The 23,863-nt window shown below is 56.7% G+C and overlaps 2 protein-coding genes across 2 annotated transcripts; one reads left to right on the forward strand and one right to left on the reverse strand.

The window, feature by feature from the left end:
* The first annotated feature begins 7,684 nt into the window (after positions 1 to 7,684).
* TADA1 (transcriptional adaptor 1) lies at positions 7,685 to 13,068 on the forward strand. Its single transcript, XM_078616157.1, has 8 exons — positions 7,685 to 7,843; positions 8,708 to 8,799; positions 9,276 to 9,341; positions 9,488 to 9,564; positions 10,276 to 10,533; positions 11,035 to 11,195; positions 11,584 to 11,710; positions 12,229 to 13,068. Exons 1-8 carry the CDS (start codon positions 7,767 to 7,769, stop codon positions 12,406 to 12,408), a joined length of 1,038 nt encoding a protein of 345 aa, XP_078472283.1. The 5' UTR covers positions 7,685 to 7,766; the 3' UTR covers positions 12,409 to 13,068.
* Positions 13,069 to 13,133: 65 nt separating this feature from the next.
* PTRH1 (peptidyl-tRNA hydrolase 1 homolog) lies at positions 13,134 to 23,172 on the reverse strand. The gene is made up of 5 exons (XM_078616158.1): positions 22,929 to 23,172; positions 22,319 to 22,562; positions 21,640 to 21,739; positions 21,192 to 21,237; positions 13,134 to 13,709 (listed from the first exon to the last, which is right to left on the reverse strand). The coding sequence occupies exons 1-5, from the start codon at positions 23,094 to 23,096 to the stop codon at positions 13,500 to 13,502; spliced, it is 768 nt and encodes a 255-aa protein (XP_078472284.1). The 5' UTR covers positions 23,097 to 23,172; the 3' UTR covers positions 13,134 to 13,499.
* Positions 23,173 to 23,863: the final 691 nt, after the last annotated feature.

A 23,863-nucleotide genomic window follows, 5' to 3' on the forward strand; every position in this document is an offset into this window, starting at 1 on the left:
CTCAAGACACTACCACCCCCTCTCAAGACACTACCACCCCCTCTCAAGACACTACCACCCCCTCTCAAGACACTGCCACCCCCTCTCAAGACACTACCACCCCCTCTCAAGACACTACCGCCCCCTCTCAAGACACTACCACCCCCTCTCAAGACACTACCACCCCCTCTCAAGACACTACCACCCCCTCTCAAGACACTACCGCCCCCTCTCAAGACACTACCGCCCCCTCTCAAGACACTACCGCCCCCTCTCAAGACACTACCGCCCCCTCTCAAGACACTACCACCCCCTCTCAAGACACTACCACCCCCTCTCAAGACACTACCACCCCCTCTCAAGACACTACCGCCCCCTCTCAAGACACTACCGCCCCCTCTCAAGACACTACCGCCCCCTCTCAAGACACTACCACCCCCTCTCAAGACACTACCACCCCCTCTCAAGACACTACCGCCCCCTCTCAAGACACTACCGCCCCCTCTCAAGACACTACCGCCCCCTCTCAAGACACTACCCGCCCCCTCTCAAGACACTACCGCCCCCTCTCAAGACACTACCACCCCCTCTCAAGACACTACCACCCCCTCTCAAGACACTACCACCCCCTCTCAAGACACTACCACCCCTCTCAAGACACTACCGCCCCCTCTCAAGACACTACCACCCCCTCTCAAGACACTACCGCCCCCTCTCAAGACACTACCGCCCCTTCTCAAGACACTACCACCCCCTCTCAAGACACTACCGCCCCCTCTCAAGACACTACCGCCCCCTCTCAAGACACTACCGCCCCCTCTCAAGACACTACCGCCCCCTCTCAAGACACTACCGCCCCCTCTCAAGACACTACCACCCCCTCTCAAGACACTACCGCCCCCTCTCAAGACACTACCACCCCCTCTCAAGACACTACCGCCCCCTCTCAAGACACTACCACCCCCTCTCAAGACACTACCACCCCCTCTCAAGACACTACCACCCCCTCTCAAGACACTACCACCCCCTCTCAAGACACTACCACCCCCTCTCAAGACACTGCCACCCCCTCTCAAGACACTACCACCCCCTCTCAAGACACTACCACCCCCTCTCAAGACACTACCACCCCCTCTCAAGACACTACCACCCCTCTCAAGACACTACCGCCCCCTCTCAAGACACTACCGCCCTCTCAAGACACTACCGCCCCCTCTCAAGACACTACCACCCCCTCTCAAGACACTACCACCCCCTCTCAAGACACTACCGCCCCCTCTCAAGACACTACCGCCCCCTCTCAAGACACTACCACCCCCTCTCAAGACACTACCACCCCCTCTCAAGACACTACCGCCCCCTCTCAAGACACTACCACCCCCTCTCAAGACACTACCACCCCCTCTCAAGACACTACCACCCCCTCTCAAGACACTACCACCCCCTCTCAAGACACTACCACCCCTCTCAAGACACTACCACCCCCTCTCAAGACACTACCACCCCTCTCAAGACACTACCGCCCCCTCTCAAGACACTACCACCCCCTCTCAGACACTACCACCCCTCTCAAGACACTACCACCCCCTCCCAGACACTACCGCCCCTTCCCAGACATGCCGTCCCACCTATTACCACCATTCCTGGTCATCATCTTTCTCTCGAACCATCAGCGACTGCCTCCCCTCATGGCAACCGCCACCGTTAAGACTCCAGGCTCACGCACGGCGCTCGTGAGTGCTATCGCTGGGTCCACCTCCGCTCGGACTGCAAAACAGTGGCCATCGGACGCGATCTATCTGCTGCTGGATGAACGCTTGACATAAGCCGTCGCCATCTCTCAAGGACCCACGACGCAGCGGCAATCCTTACAGCTCCTGCACACGGGCTGAGCTCGTCGCTCCATCTCCGCGGGAGGTCCTCTCGTAGTCTCGCCCCGCCGCCCGTCGTGCCCTCTGGCCGCGACGACGCCTCCCGCCCAGGCCCAAGCCCCTTTCCTTAACAGTTAACGCGACGGAGCCAAAGGCACGAAAATGTCATCTCGCCAGGGCAAGCCACCGGAGCTCTCTGGCACTGCCAGACGCTGGGAACTACCTTGGTGGTTGGGCGGTGGCTGTGCGGTTGTGGCTGTCGTTCCGGCTGCTGATACCGTAGCGTGTCCGGGTCGTACCGCGCGTCGTTCAGCGCGATGTCCGACGTTTCGCTACACGTGCCACGAGCTTGTTCGTCAAAGATCCCGTGCCGTTATCCATAAAGTCGTCGTAGGCGATGTGGGCCGGCGTCATGGTCCACATGTTCAATATTTGAAAAATGACACCGCTATTCACTCAATTAAACTAAACAATGTTACTTACCAGGTAAAGCCCATTGAGCTATGAGCTCTTTCAGAGGCGACCTGGCCACACGTGGGAATTTATAGCATCAGCCGAATCATCTAAGCGCGTGTTGATTCTAAATGTGGAGGGGTGCAAAACCGGAGGAACCCGGAGAACAATCCACGTGACCAGCACGGGGAGAGAGAGAACACGTGAACTCCAAATATCGCGAGGGTCTGGGATCGAACCCACGGCCTCCTGCGTAGCAGGCGCGGGAGATAACATCTCCTCTCCACCGCAGCGCCCCAATTTGGATCACAGAGCAGCAGCATCGCCCCCGACTCTGAAAGCTTGGCAGGACCATCTTGAAAGAGAGTCTTGAGACTCAGCGATGCCTTGCTGGGTACATAAACACGAAACATGCTGGGCTAGAGATTTCTTCCTGAAGATATCCGGCGTTTCGCTTGAGCTCCTGAACAAGCCCCCATCACGTGTAGCGAAATGTCGTGCATCGCACCGGTCGCATAGCTGGCGCCGTGTTGCTGTAGGTGGCATGCGCGTGTGTGCGCGTGCGTGCGCCTGCATGTGTGTGAGTGCCTGTGTGTGTGTGGGGAGCGATAGTGCAGCGGTTAGCGCGCTGCGCTATGAACCCGGCGACACGAGTTCGATTCCCACTCACGGCCAACACCAGTGACGATTATCTGAACCGGTCCCGGGCCTCCCCTAGGTCGACTCAGCCTCAAATGAGTACCTGGTGCGGTGTGTAAACATTGCCACTAGGGAGACAAAGGCGGTCGGGCGTGGTGCTGGCCACCCACCCCCTCGTGTACCGTTCCGGCCTTCATAGGTGCTCGCTAACAGCACTTGCCCCAACAGTCTGTTAAAGGCTATACGGGGGTTCTTCTTCTTTGTGTGTGCCACCACCATCGGCTTGCGCGTGCCAATGGAGGAGAGAGCCTCTTGGCCGTGAGAGTCGCCTTTTGGGCCGGCGCAGTAGCGGCGGAGCGTTCGGCAAGGCGCGGAGTTTACAGAGCGGCGCCGCGCTCCCAACGCATGGGGGTGGCGACACGGCACTCGCTGCCTGCCACTCCTGCTGCCGCTGCTGCTGCCGGTGGTGGTGATGCGGCGAGCCAAACAGCTGGAGTTGCAGCTGGTGAAGTTGCAGCTGGCGATACATCTGGTCAACTTGCAGCTGGTCAAGCAGCTTAAGTTACAGCTGGTGAAGTTGCAGCTGGTGACACAGCTGGTGAACTTGCACCTGCAGCAGTGCAGTGGCGGCCGGTCTCTATGGGACATTGGGGGCCAATGCCCCACGTAAAATGAAAAGCTTTCGAAAAAAAACCTCTTTGGGCTCTCCATTTTTAGAAACGCCAACTCAGTAGTGGGTAATTCGAGCAGTCTGCTCGTGGTTTGTTTTGGCACGTCGCATCGACTCGATTCACACAGAATCGACACACGGGGAACCCGGTTGATCCGCCCCACCAAGACGCGCATTCCAGCCTCTCATTGCCCCCATTCGAACCGCTCCCACGGAGAGTCGAGGGCAGCGAACGGGACGCAAATATTTCCGCCCTTGGCCAATGATAACTAGCCACCAGTTCCAATCAATTTTCATAGTGGGGGGGGGGGGACTGCTCTCTGCAAAATGAGCTCTTCCTACCCTCCATCAGCACCCCAGATCTCGCCGCCGCTCACTGCTGCAGATGCAGCTGCACTCACGGGTGAGCTCAGCCTGCAGGAGCCAGCAGCTGCACTCACGGGTGAGCTCAGCCTGCAGGAGCCAGAGTCCCGCAGGAGCGTGGCGGTGACGCCGCTTTGTGATAGCTGGGATTCCTGGCAGTGTTGCGCCAGGCTGCTTTGCACCAGGCTAAGCCAGTGATGCAGTTCAGCGTGGGATATACGTATACTGGGCTATTTGGACCGGATTGCATCGACTGGACTACGTTTACTGGACTATGTGTGGACCGGACTACCGATAATTAATATTGGGCTGTGTAGACTGGGCTGCTTGGACCGGGCTACGCGTGGCAGGCTACATAAAGCTGGACCGCGTGTGTCAGGCTGTGACGTGGCCTCGCTGGGAATGAGGACCCAGAGTCTGACCCGGTGAGACGTTGCTGTGCTTTGCGGGGAAGAGGGGGGGGTCATGTCTCTTGTGACCTCTGACCTCCCCCACCACTCTGTAGAGAGCAGTGTTACTCGCGTTTCCGAAGTGACCCTGGCCTGGTGCCCTTGATGGTGGCCTGACCCTCCTGTCCTTTTCACGTAATGTCACGTGACGAGGGGTGCTTACCCTGCCGTAACTCTTCTCAGACCCGATGACTTCTACTCAAGACCCCGTGACCCCTCCCTGTCCTCGCACCGTGACCTTTCCTAGACCCCATAACGTTGTCCTTACCCCACGATGCCGGCCCTGACCCTACCGTGACCTACTGCCCCGGCCCTGTGACCTCTACCCAAGGACGGAAGAGTCGCGGTGATTGAACCCGGGGCGATTACCGAGCCCAGGGGTCGCGTTTGTTACAAACGTCGTCGTCGTCGTTGTTGTTGATGATGCTGCTGATGTACTTATCGTTGTCGTTATTGTTGTTGTGAATATTAATATTATTATCGCGGTTATGACTGTGGAGGAGCCTCTGCCGCTCCCGTGGTGCAATACGTGGTGGTGATCGTGGACGTGGTGTCGTGTCGTGTCAACCGCGGTGTCTCCGTGCCCCCCCCCCCCGCTCTTCCTGTGGTCCCCCTTTCTTCCAGTGCCCGCCGGTTTCTATGTTTGTACAGACGCAGTCAGTCAGTATTCGCGCCGCGAATTCGCGGCGCACAAATAAAAGTTTTCATGTCATCTGGAAGCGAGTGGCGGACGTCTGTCGGAGTATGCGGTCCGCTGCCAGCGGTGAGCTCGGAGAGATGAGTGACGTGGAGAGATCGAGCAGAGTGAGCGGAGGGTCTTACCGGCGGTCAGATGAGTGGAGAGTTTGACAAGTGGAGAGATGAGTGGAGAGGGTGGCCACCAGTGGACAAACGAAGTGGAGTGAGCGGAGGGTCTTACTGATGGTCAGATGAGTGGAGGAGTTGAGAGTTTGACAAGTGGAGAGATGAGTGGAGAGGGTGACCACCAGTGGACAGACGGGGCGGAGGAGTGAGCATAGGGTCTTACCGGTGGTCAGATGAGTGGAGGAGTGGAGAGTTTGACAAGTGGAGAGATGAGTGGAGAGGGTGACCACCAGTGTACAGACGGGTGAAGGAGTGAGCGGATTCACCAGTGAGTTGAGACAAAGTATAGAGATGTCAGGAGGTGCTGTCTGTGTGGTGTGTGCTGTCCGTGGTGAAGGTGAGAGTTGTGTCTGAACGTGGTCCTGGTTTTTCTGTACTTCGTCATGAGATGCGGTCAGATTTAAGGTTATTATAACCAGGTGGTAACCCAAGAGAGCAGCATGAGTCGCATTTGCAAAAGCGTCACCAATATGAAACAAAAAAAACGTGTAAAGTAAAACAACTCGGAGTCGAAAACATTGCACGAACACGAATAAATGTATATAAATTCCCCGTAGCACAAGAAGGCTCGCACCGATTGTAGCACAATTACAAATTACCGAAACATTATACAGAGGGTGCCTTGCACCAACATGTCAATAAGTTAACGAAACTGCGTTGGCAGTGGTGCAAATGCACAAATAAACCCATCATCACAACTACTGTATATAAATACAGACTGTAATTGGTGTGCCTCTAAAACCTCTAGGGTGCTGCCCGACAAGTTAGAAAGCTCACATTTGGTACACAGGTCGCTTTTAAGACGAAAACCACGTGACACATCTGAAAATCCGAGATCAGGGTGGGGGTGGAACCCACGGCCTCCTGCACACCAAGCGAGGCAGTAAACATGTTTAACACGTAGGCTTTCGCGACCAATATCATCCATAATATAGGGTTTTGGGTTAGATCGCGTAAATATATAAATGTGTCGTTAAACCCGCCACCACCCGACACAGCCAATTTGTAAGGTTTGTCATGTTAACAGAACGTGCCAATTCGTTACTAGTACAGCACACAACTAGCTTCATCAGGCGGCAGCCTCGTTGGCTGTCGCCTGATGAAGCTAGTTGTAATTACTGGCGAAACGTCGTACTCAAGATTGTAAATGTTGTGGCTTGGCTCTCCAACACACCGGTGTGCTGTACTAGTGACCAACTGGCACGTTCTGTTTAACGTGACAAACCTTACCAATTGTCTGTGTCGGGTAGGTGGCGGGTTTATATATTTACGCGATCTAACCCCAAAAGAACCTCTACGACATCTTCTTGGTTCTTTCGGTAAAGTCACGTAGAAAGGAAATAATAAAATAATATAACTAAAAATAATAAAATTATTCTCACGTTAATTATGTTTTATTTTTATTATTTTATTATTTCCCTTCTACGTGACTTTACCGAAAGAACCAAGAAGATGAATCCCTGCAGTCACGAAAGCTTTAAATCGAAATTTAACCTCTACGACAGTGAACATTTTGTGGGGCTGTGCGCGCGCCGTCTGGGTTATGGGAGGCACGGGTGGGGGTGGTTGGTGCCACGTGTGTGTTGGTGGGGGGGGGACGCCGTCCCTTGGACTCGTCCACTCGCGGCTGACCCCCCCGCCCCACCTCCCCCGAGCGCCGCGTGCTTCCCCCCCCCTCCCGCGGCGCGCACTTGGTCTCGTCTCGATCACGTGACCACAACATCGGCGGCGGAGGCGACTTCTCTTTACGACATCCTTTCTGGACGGGTTGTTGTGATTTGCGACAGGTGTCACGATTTACGGCACCAACGATTTACGGTAACAACGCTTTACGGCAGCGGCCTGTGATTTACGACACTTGAGATTTACGACAGTTTACAATCGACTACCGTAAATGACATTACAAACGACGACTTAAAAAAACAACCTTCCTGTAACATGTTACTTCTTCCTGTAACATGTTACATCGCGTTTGTCAACTACACTGCCTGGGTTAACCCTGTCTCTGGCCTCCAGTTATGTGCGTATGCACAAGGGTCATCGCTTGAAACGTTGTTTACTATATACGTTTGCTTCTAAGGCCACAACACCGTTATTATTGGCACGGGGAACGTATTGTGTTGCTGGTTGTGCCCCACTACCAACGCAGCAGCGACAATAGGCGAGAACTAATTTCTTAACTTCACATTTAGCGAAATTTTCCCCTCTACCTCGCTTTACGACAGTCCGTGGTTACTTTACGACATACGGTGTTGTTACTTTACGACGCACAGTGTTGTTCCTTTACGACATACGGTGTTGTTTACGACGTACGGTGTTGTTACTTTACGACGCACAGTGTTGTTACTTTACGACGTACGGTGGTGTTACTTTACGACATAACCGTTAAGCGGGGGGGCGAGTCGCTTCTGATTGGTCGCCGCATCCCGGATGTGACGTCGCGTCCCCCTCCACTGCGCTGTCTGGCACTGCAGCGCGATGGCGGCGTCTGGTGGTGGAGAGCTCGAAGCGGCCAAGAAGAACCTCGCGGAGGCGCTCGGAGAGAGTCTCAAGCAGTGAGAGCCTCATGGGGGAGGTGTGGGGGGGGGGGGGAGGTGGGGGGGGGAGGTGTGGGGGGGGAGGTGGGGGGGGGGAGGTGTGGGTGGGGGGGGGAGGTGTGGGTGGGGGGGGGAGGTGTGGGGGGGGAGGTGTGGGGGGGGGAGGTGTGGGGGGGGAGGTGTGGGGGGGGGGGGAGGTGTGGGGGGGGGGGGAGGTGTGGGGGGGGGGAGGTGTGGGGGGGAGGTGTGGGGGGGGGTGTGGGGGGGGGGAGGTGTGGTGTGCGGAGGTGTGGTGGGGGGGGAGGTGTGGTGGGGGGAGAGGTGTGGTGGGGGGAGAGGTGTGGTGGGGGGAGAGGTGTGGTGGGGGGAGAGGTGTGGTGGGGGGAGAGGTGTGGTGGGGGGAGAGGTGTGGTGGGGGAGACTCGTGGGCGGGAGGATGAGTGAGAGGAACATGAGACACTGAGGGCAGCAGGGTACTGCAGAGGAAATGTCAGTGAGGGCAGCATGTGGGAACCTGCGAGCGCGAGGCAGCTGCGTGGTCAGCAGCTTGTGTAGGTGGAGAGGGCGGCAGAGAGAGCGTAGAGCAGTGATTGTAGTAGAGGGGGGACTGAGACAGCGAGGGCAGCGAGGAGCACTGCAGAGGGCAGCAGTGGGAATACCCCGAGACGGACACGGGGGGGAGGGCAGCTGTTTCTCGACAACTCTCGGCCGTGGGGAGATGGAGTCGGGGTCTCATTGAGGGGAACCCCAGGGCTCACCTCTCCCCGTGTCTCTGTGTCCCCGTGTATATTTGTCTCCCGTGTCGTGCGATCTGTCGCGGCCGTGAGAAGTATATGCGTGTAACTGTGAGTGCTGACTGGGATCTGCGTGTGCATGTTGCAGGTACTGGGCAAACATGAAGCTGTGGTTCAAGCACAAGATCAGCAAAGAGGAGTTTGACTCGGAGGCGCGGAGACTCCTTACCCAAGACATGGGTGAGCGTGGGGATGGGAGCGATGGGGCTGGTGGGGAGTGATTCTGGGTTGATGCTGAGTGAAGCCTCTGATGTTGAGTAATATTCGTGATTCTAGATTTGAAGCTTTTGTGACTGCAAGGATTCATATTCTTAGGTTTTTTCGGTAAAGTCACGTAGGTAAAAAATTGAAATAAAAATTAATGAAAGTAAAATAAAATAAAAATAAAAAATCACGACGTTTCGGAGGCAACACAAGCTTCCGTCTTCAGGTGGAACCGTCACAGTCACGACAGCTGTATCAAGTAAAGTGGCTGTGACGGTTCCACCTGAACACGGAAGCTTGTGTTGCCTCCGAAATGTCGTGATTTTTTATTTTATTTTACTTTCATTAATTTGTATTTCAATTTTTTACCTACGTGACTTTACCGAAAAAACCTAAGAATAATATTCGTGATGTTCATGCGAGTCATGATCGGTGTTGATGTGTGTTTACAGTTCACCTCCACAATGACTTCCTTCTCGCCATTATCACCAAGTGTCAGATCATGGTGACGGCTTCCGGTGAGTGCTGCCATTCAAAGTTTTTGCTGCTCCCCGTGTATTGATTCCCGTTTGCCCCTCGATCTCTGTGTCGAGTCTCCTGCTGCCCCCGTGTGTGTGTGTGTGAAGTTTTGTGTTGAGACCCATGCTGCTGCTGCTACCCCCAGGCCTCAAGGAGGGTCCGGGCCGGCCTGGGAAGCCAAGCCGCAAGAAGAAGTTGCCCTCGCTGCGGGGAAAGTTTGAGGTGAGAGCAGTAACAGCCGTGTAGTGAGTGTGCGTCCGTATGTTTGTGTATGGGAGTGGTGGTGTAGCGGTTAGCGCGTTGCGCTACAAACCTGGCGTCCTGAGTTAAATTCCCGCTCACGGCCAATACCGGTGATGATTATTTGAACCGGTCCTGGGCCTCCCCTAGATCGACTCCGCCCAAAAGGAGTACCTGGTGCGGTGTGTAAAAACATCTCTACTGGGGAGACAAAGGCGACCGGGCATGGTGTTGGCCACCCACCCCCTCGTGTGCCGTATCGGCCTTCATAGGTGGTGCTCGCTAACAGCACTTGCCCCAACAGTCTGTTCAGGCTATACGGGGGATCTTTGTATGGGAGCGGTAGCATGGCGGTTAACGCACTGCGCTCCAAACCCGGCGACCCGTGTCCGATTCTCGCTCACAGCCAACATTGGTGACGAATATCTGAACCGGTCCCGGGCCTCCCCAAAGTTGACTTTTCTTCTTTCCCCACACCTCCAATTAGCACGGTTGGCTACGTACAGTGCGAAAGAAGTTCAACTTTAATGAGGGCCTGGTGTGGTGTACAAAGATCAGCAGGGTGTGGTGCTGACCACCTTCCCCCTCGTGTGCCATCCGAGCATTCATCGGTGCTACTCGCTAACGGCACTTGCCCCAAGAAGTCTGTTCAATAGCTTTACGGGGGATCTGTGTGTGTGTGTGTGGTCACAGCACCGCTTCCAGGAGCAGGATCCGCTTGCCGGCGCCACTTGGGTGGGAAGTCGCGTGTGCGGCCCCGACGGTGTTGTGGGCGCGGGCGACGGCGTGGACGGGGAGCGTGCCGGCCCCACCGCCCCTGCGCTCTGCGTGCAGTCGCTGCTGCTGCCGGCGCTGGGCGAGATGATGGGGCGTGCCATGCTGGTGGCCTGGGAAGCCGGGTTGGACTCGGTCTCCGAGGAGACGGTGCTGTGTCTGCAACATGCGCTGCAGGCGAGCGGCAGTGGCACCACCACCGTCATCGTCACCGCCACCACCGCTACCAACGGCGCCACCACGACCACCACGACCACCACGACCACCACCACCACGACCACCACCACCACGACCACCACGACCACCACGACCACCACGACGACCACCACGACCACCACCACGACCACCACCACGACCACCACCACGACCACCACCACGACCACCACGACCACCACGACCACCACACCTGCCCATCTGACATCATTGTAATCACCGTTACCACCGTCACCATCACTACCAACATAACCATCATCACCGCCACTCACATCATTGCCACCATCACTCGCATCGCCAACATCACCATCCTTATTCTCACCACTGCCACCATCCACTCCGTATCCCCCACCACCACCTTAAACACCATCACCAACAACACTATGAGTGACTGTTGTATTAAAAGCGGTTGTGGTGAGTGGGGAGAGCATTGTCTTAGCTGCTGTTGTGTTCTGGCGGTTGTAGAACCACCTGAAGGCGGTGGTGACGGCGATGCTGGTGAGTAGGCGTCCTCACCGGGTGAAGGACGGGCGGTTTCGGTACGCGTACGGCACCACTGCTCCCCTGCACCCGTACCTACGCAACAGCTGTGTAGCGCACCGCAGCAGCAGCAACAACACTGACAGGTACGAACATCAGCAGCCAATATTTTAACCATCACTCACCACCGCTAACCACGAAACCCACCACGAAACTCTCCACCACTCTTACCACGCGACGCTCACCATACCGTACGGTCCCATCATGAGGCTTTGCTGGTCGGTGCGATGTTTGTTGGTCTGGTTCTCGGATAGCCTCGTGGTTTGGTGTTCGCGCAGTTTTTTTTTACGGCGTTGATGTGGTGTGGTCTTGTCATGGTTCACCCCTGTGGTGTGCTGTTTGTGTGGTTGATGTGATGTGGTGTGGTATGGTTGCTGTGCGGTTCAGTATGGCTGGTTGGTGCGGTGTTGGTGCAGTCTTGTGGTCTGTGGCACGGCGTCAGTGACGTGTGGCTCTCCGACGGTGCTGGTGCAGTGAGAGTTTGTGCCGCCCGGGCGAGGAGGCGGAGGAGCGTGCTGCCCTGCTGCTCGCCTGCTCGGGGTCGGAGGTCGTGCCCTCGCTCCCTCCCATCAGCCTCGTGGATCTGCAGCAAGCGCTCACGGTGACTGACGCAACCCCGAACTCCGCACTAGTCCTGGAATGTCCCATTACTTTAGTTGTTGATGACTCGATCGTTCCGTATGTGCCGCCAGACTGAAGGTAACAGGCAGGGTTTGGTGACATCTCCATCACCATCAGCCGTGTTCTGCCTTGGGGGTGCGGTAGGAGTGGGGGGTGGTGGTAGCCACCGTATTTAAAAGAACCCGAGTAATCGCCCATACAAAAAGTAGTTAATTATAATTTTAAAGTGGTAATAAATTGACTTAACCTACTACTAATGGCGATTGTTGCTGATGCTGCTGCTCTTGCGAAAGGTGCACAAGCAGATCGTACCCTCAAGATAATGATGCTAATGGTAGAATACTAATGATGCTGATGGTAGAATAATACTAATGATGATACCACTCGAGCTGCTGCTACTACTAATATATATTGAACTTCTTTCACACCGTTTATAGCCAACGCTGATATCGAACACAGATGCTCATGCTGATGGTTCCGCTGCTGTTGCTGCTGCAGGTGCACAAGCAGGTGATGCCGTTGCACACCATGTGGTCTCTGAACATGGAGCGCATTCTGGCGCGACGGTGGCACCCGGACCGCGAGGAGGTGGCGTGGGACGTGCGCCACCGGCAGCTTCTCAGCGGAGACGGTGCCGGGGGGGCAGCGCTGGGGCTGTCCGCGTGGGCCAGTGCCTGAGGGCCAGGGCATGAGGAGCGGGGGCCCATGGCAGAGGGGCCCATGGCAGAATTTTTATTTTCACGGTGGATGGGCCAATGATGAATGGGTTAACACTGGAATGTCTTCTTCTTGGTTCTTTCGGTAAAGTCACAACGCAAGCAGCCGTCCTCAGGTGAGGACGACTGCTTGCGTTGTAGCCGAAACGTCGTGAGAATAATTTAATGTTTTATTTTTATTATTTTATTATTTCCCTTCTACGTGACTTTACCGAAAGAACAAAGAAGATGAATCCCTGCAGTCGCGAAAGCTTTACATCGAAATTTAACACTGGAATGGTTCAGTGGCAGGGCCCATTGTGAAGAAATCCACGTGAAAGGGGTTAACACCAGAGACCCATGGAGCAGGATGCCTCGGTGGAGATTGGCGCCCAGTTGGTTGGAGCACGAGTGATGTGGCCAGAAATGGCGGTGGGTGCTATGGTGGTGCAATCGTTGACGAGTGCGACGTTGCGTTGACGTTGCATGTGACGTGTTGGTTGCGTTTGGTGTGTTGACGTTTTTGCGCATGACATGTTTCGTGTTTTGCGAACGCTGCTGTACATTTCATATCGCGTGCGACTGTGAACATCATTCCTGTTTTATACCGCATCTTCCAATAAAGCGTTGCTATGCGACGTTCCTCCCGGTGTGCGCTGGTGTCCCTGTCCTGCGTGTTTACGTCAGGACTGCACCCCACACCACCTCTTCCAGAACTCTTTTATTACTTCATAGATTCCAGACAAACACGAGCGATGTCCGCATGGTAAACAAGCCACGCAAAGATCCCTCGTAGCCGACACGGGGCTGTTAGGGTAAGTGCAGTTAGTGAGCAGCTATGAAGGCCGGCACAACACAAGAGGGTGGTGTGACCAGCAACACAACCAATGTTTACACAGCAGCAGTTACTCATTTAAGGCTGAGGCAACCCTGGGGAGGCCCTGGACCGGATTGAATGTTAGCCGTGGCCAGGAATCGAACTCGGACCGCCAGGTAGATAGCGGAGTGTGCTAACTGTTGCGTCGTCGCTCCACCCATAGTAGTGAAGGGTGAGTGAGGAAGGAACAGTGGGGGTCATCTGGGTGCCTCCTCGCCCATGTGACCCCCCGTGTGACCCCCCGTGTGACCCATGTGCGCCAGCAAGAGGTCGATGCCACGCTCCAGCGCTCGCTGGATCTGCGGCTCTTCCTCGGCTGAGAACGGCGCCAGCACGTGGGCCACCAGCGCCGCCGAGCCCCGCGCCACGTCGCCACGGCCAACGCCGATCCGCAAGCGGACCATGGCCTGGGTGTGCGGCACAGGAGAGATGCAGCAGCAGCAACACCAACAACAACGGGGTGAACGTGGGGTATGGGCAGGTTGAGAATGGGACTGTCAATACCCGTGTAATAAACGACTGGACCACGATGTCTGGCTCAGTGTCCTTTATTATTCGGTTCGTGCTGTACACCCACACGGCTGTCTTTACTCTGTAGCTTCTCCACGGTGCTGACTCCAATGTCGGCCCGATCCACAACAGCAGCTCCGCTGCTGTTTCTCTCACACAGCCCCCCTTGGCTGTACTCTCTGCTGCTCTTCTCCCTCCGCAGCTCTCACAGCTTCTTGCTCTCTCTCTCTCTCTCCGCAGCTCCTCCTGGCAGCCACACCGCTGCCTCTAACAAGCAGCCCCCTCTCTCTCTCTCTCCGCAGCTCCTCCTGGCAGCCACACCGCTGCCTCTAACACGCAGCCCTCCTGGCTGTCTCCTCCCCAGCTGCACACCACTCCGCAGCTTCCTCTTATCTTCGGGGTTGGCTCCCGATCGCCGTCGGCGCCCCCCCTCTCCACACTTGCCCGCGTGGCCTCACTCTTTTCCGCTCACACCCCGACTACCTTCCCCTTCCGGTTTACCCGCTTAAAGCCCCGAACCTTACCCCCACGTCACATGACTCCACCCCCCGTGACGTCACCTCCGGAAGGTCGCTTACGCCCGCATTACACCACCCTCCCCCGTAGAAAAATCCCAGCCGACCTCGGCTGACCAATAGCAAATCGTAATGCGGCGAACCGAGCTTCCCCCCCTAAAGGACACTAAGCATATAATGTAACAGCAAGAACAACAACAACGCAATCAACATCAACGATCGTACAAAAGCATGCAATAAATACAACTGTAAGAAAAAAAATAACAAGACAGCAACAATCAACGAAACGTAAGCGATTTGGAACGTGTGCGGGTCGCCGGCCCGTCCCGGACGGTCGGCGGCCCACTCGCAGAACGGGAACGCGATGAAAGTCGAGGAATGACAGGGGGTAATCCCCCTGTCGCAGCTGGAAGTCCACCGACGTCCCGTGTCCCTAAAGAGTTAGTCTTGGGCTTGTCCTGTGACCGTGCCCGCAGCTGGGTCGGAAGGGCTGCAGGGCTCGAAGGTCCCGCAGACCTGGCAGGCGTCCTCCGAGCAGGGCCCCTCGTCCCCCGCAATGTCACGGCCGGCCTGTCTGGAACAGGTACGACAGGCGCTCCAGCGAGATCAATGGACGCAGGCAGGGGAGAGTCAGCAGCAACAGACCCCGGCAAGGCAACATTGGGGGATGACGCATCATGTAAGGGAGCAACATATGGTTTCAAGCGCGACGTATGCACAACCCAGCGACGAGACCCAATCTGGACGCGTGCTGTCTGTGGGTTGGGAACCGCAATGAGGCGTACGGGACCATGCCAGGGTTTGTGCAATTTCGGCGAGGTCCCCGGACGTACCTGTGGACAATGAAGCCAGGCTAGGTCCCCAACCTTCCAAGGGCACTCCCCCTCAGACCGTCGCGCATATCGCTCGTTCCGGGCCTGGGCTTTGGCCGTAGCCACGCGGGCATTCTCCCGCGCCTCCGTGACTCGGCGAACCGTGTCCTGAATGTATTCAGGAAGTGGTTTACGAGGTCCCTTCACCCCAGTTCCCAATTGCACATCCACCGGCGGCACGTTTTCCCGACCATACATAAGGTAAAACGGCGAATATCCTGTAGCCGCATGAGGCGTCATCCTGTACGCCGAAAGCACCCCGGGGATGTGCAGATCCCAATCTGATTGTTGTTCACTCACGGTATGGCAAAGCATGGCAGACAACGTCCTGTTCAGCCGTTCAACCATACCATCCGTCTGCGGATGGTATGGGGATGTCCGTACTTTCTTAGTCCCAAGGCCCGCGCACACTTCCGCCAATAATTTAGAAGAGAAATTCCTGCCCTGGTCCGTGAGGAGTCTCTCAGGCGCCCCCTTATCCATAATATACCCAAACAAAAAGGCGTCGGTAATGGCCGCGGCCGACTGATCGGGCAACGGCCAGGCCATCGGCCAACGGGAGAGGTACTCAACCCCTACCAGCAAATATTTATTACCCCTCGCCGATGGTGGAAAAGGTCCCAATATGTCCAGCGCCACCAATTCATTGACTCGAGACACCTGAATCGACTGGAGAGGCGGCACGTAAGGATGTTTCGGCGGCTTACGTTGTGCACACGCAGGGCACGCGCGCACGTGCCCTACGACATCTGTCGCCATGCCGTGCCAAAAATAATGACGTTGCAACGTCAACAAGGTCTTCTGCACCCCTAAATGTAAGAGAGTGTCACAATGGAGGGTTCTAATCAACTCGAACCGCAAGGACGTTGGTACCACCAGGCGCCAACGTTCCTGGAACCCCTCCCGCCACATAAGCAGACCATCTCGGAGAGCGGTTTGCGGCCCCACAGCCGTACTCGGACTCCCATTGTCCTTAGCAGACCGCTTCCGCAAGGACACCAATGACTCATCCATCATCTGTTCCCGGATCCAGACAGACCGCGGCAGATTCAAAACCCCGTCAGCCGGTCCCGGTTCCATCGGAGTGTCCGACTTCTCGACGGCCAACGTGAGCGGCTGAGGGGGGTTTGGAATCGGCGAACACCTATGCGTCCCCGACTCACATTTACAAGGGGCGCGCCGCGGTAATCTGGAAAGTGCGTCAGCGTTCGCATGGCGCACTCCCTTCCGATGTTGAATTTGGAAGGAAAATTCCTGTAGCGTGTCCAACCAACGTGCCAACTGTCCGGATGGCTGGTCAATTTTAAGGGCATATTGCAAGGCCGCATGATCCGTACGCACAATAAAAGAACGACCGTAGAGGTATGGTCGAAATTGCCGTAGGAAAAAAACAACCGCCAATAGTTCTCTGCGAGTGACACAGTAGCGGGTTTCCGCAGGAGACAAGACTCGGCTACCATACGCCACGACACGCTCTACACCCCCTTTAGACTGTGATAACACCGCCCCAATACCTGTGTCACTCGCGTCCGTATCAAGAATGAATGGGTGATCGAAATCGGGATAATCCAATGTTGGGGCCGTGGCCAATAGATCACGCAGACTCCGAAAGGCCGCCTCCTCCGGCTGTCCCCAAACAAACTTCCGTCCTTTACCCGTAAGGAGATGCAAAGGCCTCGCAATCGTCGCAAAACCCGGCACGAATCTTCGGTAATACGAGGCAAATCCCAAAAACCGCCGAACATCCCCCACGGTGGCCGGAGTCGGCCAATCCCGGACGCACGCCGTCTTTTCCGGATCCGTGGACACTCCCTCAGCGCTCACGATGTGCCCCAAATAGCGGACGGACCGTTGCAGTAGGTGACATTTCTTTGGTTTGAATTTCAATTTGGCAGAACGCATCCTCGTGAACACTGTCTCCAGCCGCGTCAAATGTTCATCGAATGTGCGGCTGAAGACAATGATATCGTCCAAATATATAAGACATGTCTCCCACTGCAACCCCGTCAAAACGAGCTCCATCAATCTTTGAAATGTAGCAGGGGCCGCATTCAATCCCATCGGGAGACAGTTGAATTGAAATAACCCCTGCGGCGTACGGAATGCGGTTTTCTCCCGTGAGGACTCGTCAAGGGGAAGCTGCCAAAATCCCGAAGAGAGGTCCAGTGTGGAAAAGAACTTAGCCCCCGACAATGCGTCGAGGGAGTCATCCATACGCGGCAGGGGGTACGCATCTGCCACCGATATCTTATTCAATTTGCGGAAATCAACACAAAATCGCAATTTGCCATCCTTCTTCTTAACCAAGACGACTGGAGCGCCCCATGGGCTGTTAGATGGCGATATAATGTCCGCAGCCAACATGTCTTCCACTGCCCCCCGTACGTGTTCTCGCTCCGCAGGACTCATCCGATGCGAATTTAATCGAATAGGGGCAGCATCGCCCGTCTCAATGTGATGGTAAAGCAAGGAAGTGCGGCCCAAATCCAAATCATCGGAGCTGAACACGTCGGAATATGTCAACAACAATTTACGCAGCGCACCACGTTGCTCCATGGACAGGGAAGAATTTTCGTCACATAATTGAGCAACCCAACGATCATCCGAACTCCTTGGCTCGGAAACCCCAGCAACAACTCCCCGGCTATGTGGACAATCATGGGTCGCAAACGCCGTAGTGGCATGTGCCACAACCGTACCGGCCGGGACACGGACGTTTTCTCCCCCCGCATTAAGCACCTGTAAAAACGGTAATTGATCCGGCCGGACGATGGTCTGTGCCCCCACTAACGCCAACCCGGTTGTTATCGTGGCGGACGGTGACAACAAGACCCCTACTGCTCCTAGCCGATCAGGCAGGGGCTTCCGATACCGCAAGGGTATAAGCATCTGTGTACCAGGTGGGATGTCCACAGATGCGACGGACAGCGCCTGCACTTGTACGGCCGAAGCAGGTCGCCCCCAGGGCGACGGCAGAAACGAGATTTGACGGCCCCCCGGCAGTTCAATACAATTCTCATTGATTTTGATCAAAATGGGCATCTTAGCCAAAAAATCGGTGCCTAACAAACAAGGAACCGCCAAAGATCTCGATATCAACACAACACCCGAGGCCGACACATCCCCAATAGATATCTTAGCATCCACCTGACCCACGATACCCATGCTACCCCCGTTCGCAGCGACGCACGACCCATAAACCGGACGCACAGCCCGCGACGGAATGCCCAACAGATGGAAAATGACATCCGATATAATAGTCGCAGACGCGCCCGAGTCGACCAAAATGCGCACGTCCACACCTTGTATGGACCCCGGTACAGTGGACGAACCCGTAGCGGCCGCGACAACTCTCCGTGCCAATTTGCGCCACTGCGTAACTGAATGACAAGGCCCCGTCGATGGCCTTTCTTTAACAACAACAATAGGATCGCGCAACACAGGTGGTGGGTGAGGTGGAAAGCCTTGCCGAGTGTCTGGTGCGTGCCGACATGCCTGTTTCGGAGGATCTTTAGCCGACTTGACCGGTGCCGAGGCCTCCTGCTGCGGCGGAGCCGGGAAGCGGGCCCAGCAGTCTCTGGCGTAGTGGCCCCTACGCCCGCAACGGAAACATTCGGCCTCGTTGCGCCGAAGCGCAGGCCTCGCCTCCTGACGGCCCCGTTCTGGTAGCACCGCGCGCGGTCTCGGCCCGCCGCGTCCCGTCCATGGAGCGGAGGCGGCCGTCAGTTGTTGAGGGCCCCGGTCATCCGGAACATAGACGGCCTGCGCAGGGTTCCACCCCAGCGCCTCCTCTTCTTTGACGGGCTCCCCCGTCCACGCCGTCACTTGTTTCCAGCGACGGAGGTTGAATTGCGCATCGAGACACTTAGCAGCCATCCGGGAAGTTAGCTTCTCATGCCCACACACAGGCATGGGGATCCCTAGATCCCGAGACAGCTCCAACATTTTCCCTAATATGAGAGGCTCCAGCAGGTCCTGTGGCGTCTCAGGATAAGCTGCCATGGCCAGCTCCAGCACCGCACCCCTGAACGCCACGGGCGACTCCTCTGGTGCTCGTTGTCGTTGAGCGAATCGCCGATGCGCATCATCTGGTGGCTCATAAGCATCGGCCATTTCTTGAAAAACACCACATAAAGTTGCCTTCTTATCGGTCGCTATGGAACGGAAGAATCGGACAGATTCGTCGTCCAGGAGAGTCGGCAACACCTCCAAAGCCTCCGCATCGGTCCATCTTGCTGTGCGTACCGCCGCCAAGAAGCGGCAGGCGAACGCGCTCCAGTCCCCACCGACGGAAAATTCTTTAACTGTTGTAAGGTGGCGACTCCGACTCCTCTTCCCGCCGTCTTCCAATGGTGGTGGTTGTGATGGCAAATTCAAAATGGCGTCGGCCCGCGGCGTGGCCAAGATGGCGGTTTGGCGCCACGGAGCGCGCAAAATGGCGGCCTCTTGCCGCGTGGGCAATGGCGGCGGCAGGACAGGCAACGTGGCGGCCCGCGGAGCACCACTTGCATCATCCATCGTCCCTGGCGCGACGAGATGGCATAGATGCGCCAGGACGTCCTTAAGTGCCTCCAGTTGTACCGCCATCGCTTGCCATCGTTGATCCGCGTCTGATGATGTCGACGGACCCGCCACCGCGCCAACATCCTCCACTCCCGTTCCCGTGGTCTCCTCAGCCGGGCTCTCCTCCACCACCCCAACAGGATCCGCGGTTGGAGGGAGTTCGTCGTCGTCGGACGAAGAAGCCGATGCAGGCGCCGGATTAACTTTCTTCCTCACTTGTTTCGACATGCCGTTGCACTTCCGACACCAGTGTAATAAACGACTGGACCACGATGTCTGGCTCAGTGTCCTTTATTATTCGGTTCGTGCTGTACACCCACACGGCTGTCTTTACTCTGTAGCTTCTCCACGGTGCTGACTCCAATGTCGGCCCGATCCACAACAGCAGCTCCGCTGCTGTTTCTCTCACACAGCCCCCCTTGGCTGTACTCTCTGCTGCTCTTCTCCCTCCGCAGCTCTCACAGCTTCTTGCTCTCTCTCTCTCTCTCCGCAGCTCCTCCTGGCAGCCACACCGCTGCCTCTAACAAGCAGCCCCCTCTCTCTCTCTCTCCGCAGCTCCTCCTGGCAGCCACACCGCTGCCTCTAACACGCAGCCCTCCTGGCTGTCTCCTCCCCAGCTGCACACCACTCCGCAGCTTCCTCTTATCTTCGGGGTTGGCTCCCGATCGCCGTCGGCGCCCCCCCTCTCCACACTTGCCCGCGTGGCCTCACTCTTTTCCGCTCACACCCCGACTACCTTCCCCTTCCGGTTTACCCGCTTAAAGCCCCGAACCTTACCCCCACGTCACATGACTCCACCCCCCGTGACGTCACCTCCGGAAGGTCGCTTACGCCCGCATTACACCCGTATCCCAATACCAGAATCACTCAAGCTTGCCCCACACACACCATCCACATCAACACTGACATCTCACACACACACACACCATCCACATCAACACACTGATATCTCACACACACACACACCATCCACATCAACACACTGACATCTCACACACCATCCACATCAACACACTGATATCTCACACACACACACACACACCATCCACATCAACACACCGACATCTCACACACACACCATCCACATCAACACACTGACATCTCACACACACACACACACACCATCCACATCAACACACTGACATCTCACACAGACACACACCATCCACATCAACACACTGACATCTCACACAGACACACACCATCCACATCAACACACTGACATCTCACACACACACCATCCACATCAACACACTGATATCTCACACACACACACACCATCCACATCAACACACTGATATCTCTCACACACACACACACACCATCCACATCAACACACTGACATCTCAAAATCACACTTGCCCATGCACCACACCCACATCATCCAGCTCAGTGTCACAGTCGAGGTGTCTGGAGGGGAGGTACTCACATCAGACCGCAGGCAGTGAATGCAGGACTTGACTCCATTGTGTCCCCTAGACACAAATACAAAGATTCCCCATGTAGCCTTTAAAACACTTTTGGGGCATTTCTGTGAGCAGATATGAAGGCCAACATGGCACGCCATGCCCGGCCGCCTTTGTCTCCCCAGTGCTGATGTTTATTTACATCAGGTACTCAGTCGAGCTTAAGGGAGGCCCAGGTCTGGTTCAGATACTCGTCACCGGTGTTGAACTCAGGTTGCCTGGCTCGCGGCGCAGTGCGCTAACCGCAGCACCACCGCTCCCCGTTCGAGACAAGACGCGCACACACGTGGTGAGCCTGCACGAGCCCCCTGCTCCTGCACCTCCAACAACAACAAGGGGAGCACGCCGATGGGGTGGACAGCGCGGCGGGGTGGACAGCGCGGGGTGGACAGCGTGGCGGGGTGGACTCACCGGGCACTGCCCCCGTGCTTGAGAGCCACGTGACCCAGGGGCTTGTCCACATCGTCGTGCAGGAGGACGACCTCCTGGGCGGGCACCGAGAACTTCTTGGCTGTGCACAAAGACAAAGACCCACCCCCCCCGGTATAGCCTCAATAGACCTTTGGGGCAAGTTGTTATCGCGAGCAGCACCTTTGAAGGGCTGGCACGGCATATGGCAGGGGGGGGGGGGGTGGCCAGAACCACGCCCGGCCGCCTTTGTCTCCCCAGTGGCGACGTTTACTACACACCGCACCAAGTACTCATCTGGGTACATCACTCCACACCTCACCCCACACTAGCCCACACCCCCCCACCCCACACCTCACCCCACACCCCCACTCCACTCCACACCCCACACCCCCCCACTCCACCCCCCCCCACCCCACACCCCCCCACCCCACACCCCCCCTCCCCACACTACCCCACACCCCCCCACGCCCACACTCCACTCCACACCCCACACCCCCCCACTCCACCCCCCCCCCACTCCACACCCCACACCCCCCCACTCCACACCCCACAATACCCCCATTCCACACCCCACTCCACACCCCCCCACACCCCCCCCCACTCCACACCCCCCCCCACTCCACACCCCCCCCCACTCCACACCCCCCCCCCACTCCACACCCCCCCCCCCACTCCGCACCGGCGAGGGCGGCGCTGAGCCCGTTGACGTTCATGGGGTGGCTGGAGGCGAGCAGCACGAGGCGGGGCCCCCCGGGCCACGCGGGGGCCCCCCCGGGGGGCCCCACCTCGGCCAGGGTCCCCGCCACCGCGCGGTCCCCTCGCCACGCGGACCCCGCGCCCAGCCGCTCCGCCAGGCGCCGCACGGCCACGACCCCCACGCTGTGGCGGGTACCCGCCATGCCGGGGTTCCCCAAGCCCAGCACCTGCACGAGCGGTGGGGGGGGCGGAGAGGGGGGATTGGTAAGGGGGGGGAAGTAAAAGGGGGGGGGAGTAAAAGGGGGGGGATAAAGGGAGGGGGGGTAAAGGGAGGAGGGGGGATAAAGGGTGGGGGGATAAGGGGGGGTAAAGGGGGGGGGGGCACGAGATGAAGGGGGGGCCGGGGTTACCCACAGCCAGTCTCTCTAGAAGGGGGGCAGGGAGACATGCAGTACCCATGGAGCTGGGCACGAGGGGAGAGGGAGGCATAGGGGTCAAGACGAGGGAGGCATGGGGGGGGCACAGGGGTGGGATATGGACTTAATGGGGGGGGGGGGTAGCGAAGTTGTTCCCCAGGCCCAGACGGCACGCACCAGCCAGCACGCCGCGCCACGCTCCGCGCTCGAACTGAACTCGCGCTTCGCGAGCGAAGCGGGGAGGAGGCCGAGCGAGTAGGAGGCGAGTGGGGGGGCGAGTCGGGCGGGTGACACGGAGAGGGGGGGTAGCCCCCTCCCACTCAGCCTCAGTCCGAGCCTCCTCATCCCGTGGACGCAGGGCACGGCGAACCGAGCGTGACCCCTCACACGTGGTGGGGTGAGGGGGGGGGTGTCTCGGCTTCTTGGGTTCCCACCTCGGGGTGGCGCTCTCGCATTGCTTGATTGACGATGACACTCGAGCGCTCTCACATTGCTAGATTCACGACCGTCCCAGAGTTTCACTTCTGGGAGCGCTCTCAGACTGATTGATGCACGATTACGATTCATTCTGAAGCTTTCGTGACTGCAATGATTCATACTCTACGTTTTTTTCGGTAAAGTCACGTAGGTAAAAAATAGAAATAAATAATAAAATTTATAGAAATAATAATAGAAATACAATTCTTATTTCTATCATTTTTATTATTTATTTTTATTTTTTACCTACGTGACTTTACCGAAAAAACCTAAGATTACGATTCAGTTTGTTCGGTTTCGCGTGTGAGCGCTTCTCGTATTGCCAAGGTTGCCAATTACGCTTCAGTTTCTCATCGGATCCCTTTACGTGCAACGCTTTCCACTGTCTTGCTTTCCGATTACGATTACGTTTCGTTTCAGATTGCGCTCTCGCATTGCTATGTTGGCGATTACGACTATGCTTGGGGATCCTGTGTTAGCGAACGCCCTCGCGTGGTTAGACTTGGAATCGCACATCAGTAGCGCGCTCGAATTGCTCGATTGGCGATCTCGCTGTATGCGCTCTCGCATTTAAATTCCGATTCAGACGCTGTCTTTCCGACAGACCTGTTCTTCACCTGAGGACGGCTGCTTGC

This window comes from Lampetra planeri, chromosome 49 (assembly GCF_965212315.1).
Source record: "Lampetra planeri chromosome 49, kcLamPlan1.2.h2, whole genome shotgun sequence".
In the NCBI taxonomy this organism is placed as follows: Eukaryota; Metazoa; Chordata; class Hyperoartia; order Petromyzontiformes; family Petromyzontidae; genus Lampetra; species Lampetra planeri.

What these genes read in the sequence shown, in the direction of transcription:
- TADA1 (XM_078616157.1), top strand. Translation starts at nt 7,767, where the DNA reads ATGGCGGCGTCTGGTGGTGGAGAGCTCGAAGCGGCCAAGAAGAACCTC. An exon ending in GTCTGCAACATGCGCTGCAG is followed by an intron (nt 10,534 to 11,034) that starts GCGAGCGGCAGT and finishes TGGCGGTTGTAG; the next exon opens with AACCACCTGAAGGCGGTGGT. An exon ending in AGCAGCAACAACACTGACAG is followed by an intron (nt 11,196 to 11,583) that starts GTACGAACATCA and finishes GTGCTGGTGCAG; the next exon opens with TGAGAGTTTGTGCCGCCCGG.
- PTRH1 (XM_078616158.1), bottom strand. Translation starts at nt 23,096, where the DNA reads ATGAGGAGGCTCGGACTGAGGCTGAGTGGGAGGGGGCTACCCCCCCTC. An exon ending in AAGCACGGGGGCAGTGCCCG is followed by an intron (nt 21,238 to 21,639) that starts GTGAGTCCACCC and finishes ATTTGTGTCTAG; the next exon opens with GGGACACAATGGAGTCAAGT. An exon ending in TTCACTGCCTGCGGTCTGAT is followed by an intron (nt 13,710 to 21,191) that starts GTGAGTACCTCC and finishes CCGCACACCCAG; the next exon opens with GCCATGGTCCGCTTGCGGAT.